At 43.4% G+C, this 6,000-nt stretch overlaps 1 protein-coding gene across 1 annotated transcript in view; it reads left to right on the top strand.

Moving 5' to 3' along the window:
• gabrb2a (gamma-aminobutyric acid type A receptor subunit beta2a) overlaps nt 1-6,000 on the top strand; it is a 109,076-nt gene that overhangs the window by 92,370 nt on the left and 10,706 nt on the right. The window contains exons 6-7 of the mRNA XM_063190058.1: nt 1,318-1,455; nt 4,130-4,282. Coding sequence (XP_063046128.1) covers nt 1,318-1,455; nt 4,130-4,282 — 291 coding nt within the window. The remainder of the gene's footprint in view (nt 1-1,317; nt 1,456-4,129; nt 4,283-6,000) is intronic.

The raw sequence follows: 6,000 nt of genomic DNA, 5'->3' as shown, positions 1-6,000 counted from the left end.
CTGTAGAGCATGCAACCTTCCTATCCCAAGACCGACTACTTCCTTCAGTCTGGACCTTCAGCTCAGTAGTATCATGCTGTGCCTACCAGGCCAAACTGGTTCATTTGTACCGTAGGTCGCGGGTTCAAGACACTCAGCCCGTTCACATTGCTCAAAAAGCTTAAAGGGACACTGTGCAGGATTTTTTGTTGTTTATTTCCAGAATCCATGCTACCCATTCACTAATGTTACCTTTTTCATGAATATTTACCGCCACCATCAAATTCAAAGTGTTCATTATGACTGGAAAAATTGCACTTTTCATACATGAAAAGGGGGATCTTCTCCATGGTTCGCCATTTTGACTTTCCAGAAATCGCCATTTTTAGCTGTAAAACTGATTGTACGTGGGCCGTACTAGTAAATATTAGTTTATTACTTTGTAAACGTTCATGAAAAGATCAAATTTGGCAATAGGCAACCCAGTTTCAATGAGCAGCATAGTTGCAGTACCTTTTTTGACCATTTCCTGCACAGTGTCCCTTTAAAGAAGAAAACCTCAAACCTTAAAGGAGAAAAACGTTTTTTTTTTTCGTGACGTGACGTCACATCCGCCTTCACCAGACTTTCAAAAACTGTATTATCCACGAAACCGAGGTGCTTCCAAACAACCAGCAACCCTCTGATCTGAAGTCCACCTCCCTAACGGTAGGGAAACATAGGAGGCGAAGCAAGCGAAGCAAAGAGAAGCGAAATCCAACCGTCATCAGGTTGTCGCGGCGAATCAAATGGAATGGAACAGTTATGTTGTTGATTTGATTGGGCCGCAGCAGGCGAATTCGCTCCTCATTTGCATAACATTAAACTTTCTTTAATAATTTCGCTTCGCTTCGCTCCTGTTCGCTTGCTTTCGCTTGCCATCACTTGCCTTCGCCTCTCTCATAGGAATGAATGGCAAAGTTCGCAAAGTTCGCAAATTCGCGTGTATGTGTCCCTACCGTAAGCGTTAGGCCACCCACCACTGCCCCATGCAATGCACTCATGTGGACTCGGCAGATACAGTTCACACATCGTAGTGAAATCGGAAATCTGTTGTTTGTCTTGTGAATGAGTGACATAATCCTAATGTCGGACCTGATTGGTTCGCTATCTGTCAACCAACTTTTTAAAAAGCCTGTGTTGAGATGAAGGTCTAGTACCGAAACGTCGAAATGGTCAGTGTGCGGGAGTTTCTTCAAGTTGTCTGCTGAGTGACCCATGGGCCATCTCCAGACACACCTGCTAGCTGAGGTGTGCGAAAAAAATCCAAGCTTAACGTTTGTCTTGTTTCTTTGACAGATGGCTACACCACGGATGACATTGAGTTCTACTGGAGAGGCGGCGACAGTGCCGTGTCCGGAGTCGAACGCATCGAGCTACCCCAGTTCTCCATCGTCGACTACAAGCTCATCTCCAAGAATGTGGTCTTCTCCACAGGTACTGTCCTGTGTGTGTGTGTACACGTGTGTGTGTACACGTGTGTGTGTGTGTTGGCTTGTTGGTGTGTGTGTGTGTGTGTGTGTGCTCCTTGGCATGTGTGTGTGTTGGTGTGTGCTTGCACGCTTTTGTGAGAGAGGCTCAGATTTTATTACTAAGATAGAAAAACCACATGTGTTGATTTTGGGTCACTTTGTATGTGCGTGCCTGCATGCATGCATACGTGTTTGTGTGTGTGGACCAAATGTACCTACTATACAGTAATGTCAGTAGGGGGGCAAAATGTATAGTAAGGAAACACAGAAAGGGTGAGTTTTGGGTCATGTTGCACAAGTATGTCTGTGTGTGTTTGTGTGTGCGTGCGTGCGTGCGTGCACACGTGCACACGTGCACATGTGTGTGTGTTTGTGTGTGTGTGTGTGTGCATCAGGGGTGGCTCCGGTACTCCTTCCTTCCTCTCTCCTAGTGTTTACCTCCGTGGTGAACAGACTGAGAGCAGATTGCAATGAATCATTAATGACTCATGTAAACATTGCAAAAAGTAAAACGTATGGCCGGACAGATACAGTACCTTTGGTTATGATTACGCAAGCGGAAAATGATATTGTACCTCTGTACTTGGATTTTCTCTCATACTTACAAAATGATGAATATACAAATAATCCTAATTTGTTTATACATGTGGTTTTCCTTGTCGGTTTTAGATTATTCGTGAAATCACACACAAGTCCTAGACTTCTAAGCATTTTTGTTTTACATGTAAGCAGTTGATTTACCAGGTTGTAAGAATCGAGATCCTGTCCACAGGGATGGTGCAGACAATCTGTCTGTCTGACATAGTAGCATACATTAAGCCAGACCTATTCAATTAGAATTTCATCTGGGCCACATTTCGAAACCAAGAACTTAAGTCAGGGCGCACATTTTCAGCCATCACTAACACAGTAATGACACTTCAAATCCATAGTCTACAAACTATTTTTAACATGTTCTTCTGACCCAATACCTAACCACATTGAATGTGAATGTACTTGACAAGCAGGAGAATCACAAGAAAATCATATGTCGTACTGCAGTATCAAAACTGAAATGTATACAGCTACAGTTGGGGGCCAGGTCTGGGCCGCATGTGGTCTGCATCTGGGCCGCATGTGGCCCTCGGGCCACCAACTGAATAGGCCTGCAATATGTATTATTCATGCTCATAGATTCAGCAGAACACACATGCATTACACACATACATGCAACTAAAACAAAAGGGAGTGGGGACGTAAGAGAAAAAAAAAACAATAGGACATGTACTGTATGTCCTCGGTTTTCTGAAGGAGAATGAGAGAGATGTCTCTCTATGGGAGGTCCTCATCCTAGAGAGAGACGTCGAACGAAATTCGACTGATAAGAGAGGATAAGAGGAAAGTCCTTGTTTTTTAAGGTGGTCTGCCCGAGGGGAAATACCAGAAAAAAACATACTATATCATAGTGATGCATTATACTGTATAAAGTATCACTATGATATAGTGTGTTTTTTTCTGGTATTTCCTCTCGGGCAGACCACCTTAAAAAACAAGGACTTTCCCCATAAAATTGGGCCGGTCACCCTCTTTTAAACTGCAGGTCAAAACTCCACAAAGACTAATCATCCAGGGAATACAAATGATGTTCCTTTCCTGGTTGAGAGACTCTGTTGTTTTTTGCTGTAGCGTGACTAAAAGAGCTTCAGCCTTAAACTGTACTCATGTGTGAGAATTCCCTACAAGAGACAGCTCAAAGAGCTTCTAGAGTTTGAAGGTCATTCTTGAGCTAATGTTCTGGATTCCTTTCTCCTCACTGACCTATATTCATTCATTAATTTTATTCATTTGTTTATTAATCAATACATCAGCTTGAGAACTTCAATATAAAAATGCCAGACTTAGCATAGATGCTAAATTTCATCTGTTGTCCTAGGTAGCCTACTCACACTAAAACACATATCAAGAAAATAAACTAGCCTACTGCATGACAGAGGACATTTACACACAAACATTGGGTACATGAAAATTTAAAAAAGTGAAAGTTAAGTAAAAATACAAGTAAAAAATAAAAATGAATGTGAAAGCAAAACAAACATTAATTCTAATAATTAATGGGTGCATGATGTCTGATTAGTTTTCCATTATATTTATATATAGTCATCATTATATATAGTCATTTCCATTATATTGCGCAACTCCCTGATCCACAGACTTCCTAACAAATAGATTAGATTGGATTAGATTCTTAATTGTCCCATAGGGATATTTATTTTCACATCGGACAGTCAGTTCCATCAGGTTTAGCATTTGTTAGTTCTTTGTAGTACACATCTCATTTACAATGCACCATTTTCACACATAGACACATCCTCAGACATCCATATACAATACATGTACACAGATCTATTCATATACGCTCCAATACATACAGTACTCCTCTACATACCTTACATACATTAGACCACGGCTACTACACAATACTACACATTTTCAGGCTCTAGCTTAGTTGTTAGCATTAGCATGTGACTTCATGAAGAACCTGCAGCTAATGACTGTAGTATTTGCTAATTGCTATTCTTCATTTGCTAATTACTGTATGTCTCTCTCTCTCCCTGCCTCCTCTGTCCTCCTCCTCCTCCTCCTCCTCCTCCTCCTCGCAGGCTCCTACCCTCGGCTGTCTCTGAGCTTCAAGCTGAAGAGGAACATCGGATACTTCATCCTGCAGACCTACATGCCCTCCATCCTCATCACCATCCTCTCATGGGTCTCCTTCTGGATCAACTATGATGCCTCGGCCGCCCGAGTGGCTTTAGGTACCCGCTGCCCACACAACCATACACATACCAGGACCTATACATGGGTTCTCATTTTTTGTTTTCCCCTGGCTGCGCGACCCTGGCTGCGCACAACTCAACCTCTGATTGTTGGAAACCGCTGTCGGTCAAAAAATTAGCTCACGTGGTTGGCTGCCAGTGTCTTGCCCCTCCTCACAACACCATGTTCATGAACAAAAACACATGTATACAAAGCAATGTGTGATTTTAAAAAAATCATTACACTTGGCTGTTGCTTTTATCCCAAAATGACTTAAGCCCGATTCGGACGGGACTTTGATTATCTTTGGACCCCCGGTAATTCGGAATAATTGCGGAAAATGTTTTTAGTCCTGTGCGAATATGCGCGATTTGTGAGGTAATAATTCCGCCGCGAATTACCTACTGTATTTCGGCGAAAAACAGACGTTCTCAGGTAATTTCACATAGGCGAACCGTCTGCACAAGCAGAGACGGATGGTTGCCTCGGCGACCTGTCATAGTATGTACATATTGACCTGCAGTGCAGTGAGAGAGGATCTGATTCGCATCTGGCTCCATTTAGGTAGAGCAGTGCCCTGTCTTCACTGTAAATCTTTTAAACGTCAATTCACCACTGAGAGAGAGTCACTTTTAAAACTCTTCCTGTCAGCACACGTCTTTAAGTGTTTCATGAACACTACAAAATTGACTATAGATGTAGGCCTGCAGGGAATGTCGGTACGATCTGACTGTGTTGCGATAGACAAGCTCTCTGAACAGCGATCTGTGGCCCAAATTGGAGCCAGATCTGGCCCGTATCTTCTCTCGCCGTCTAAGGATCCTCCCCTAACCCGAAGACAGGGGCATTTCTCGTCAAGCCCTTCCCTAAGTAGCACAGACGTCCCGGGAGTCGGGAGTGGGCAGACTTGCTCCCTAATTGGCCGACTTGACTGTCACTCACCTAATCAATGCAAAGTGGTGCTATGTTAGGACACGGCCCTTTCTTAGTGTATAGATGTTTTTTGGTTTGTTTATCAACACGGTGTAGTGAGGAGGGGCAAGACACTGGCAGCCAACCACTTGAGCTAATTTTTTGACCGACAGCGGTTTCCAACAATCAGAGGTTGAGTTGTGCGCAGCTAGTTTCGCACAGTCAGGAGAAAACAAAATTGTAGAACCCAGGTGGTCAGGGCTATAAATTAACTTTTTTTGTAGATGTTAAATCTTACTAGCCAAATATACACTCACTACAAGTCAAAATGACTAGTCAGCTTTCTTTTCTATCAGCCAAACATAATTTTCACCAGCGATTGGCCAGTTGGCTGGTGTTAATTTAGAGCCCTGGTGGTGGTGGTGATGGGGGGGGGGGGGGGGGTTGTAGGTGTGCTGTAGCCAGGCCGTGCCCTCCTAGTGACGCAACAGCTTCAGCGTTGCTACCAGTCAGGTCAAGAGCAATGCAAGTACTTTCTGAGTTTCCGCAAATACGGGAACTCCTCCCACTTTGTTGGGAAGCATACAATCATTAGCAAACCAAGGGAGGCCATTTGGGAAATGCCGTTTGGGAAATTTTAATTGTTATACTCTTGGTCAGACCAAGTCTTGAAGAGATTTGAAAGTCGATGATAATCTGGCTAGGTGTACTGTGTAGGCAAGCCCGAGATAGACAAGACAAATCGGGCATCTCTCCCCTAATGGTGTCTCCCCTGTCAGTGGCTCATCCACAAACAATAAAAACC

Source organism: Engraulis encrasicolus, chromosome 23 (genome assembly GCF_034702125.1).
Source record: "Engraulis encrasicolus isolate BLACKSEA-1 chromosome 23, IST_EnEncr_1.0, whole genome shotgun sequence".
In the NCBI taxonomy this organism is placed as follows: domain Eukaryota; kingdom Metazoa; phylum Chordata; class Actinopteri; order Clupeiformes; family Engraulidae; genus Engraulis; species Engraulis encrasicolus.
This window is presented reverse-complemented; position numbering and strand designations above follow the sequence as displayed.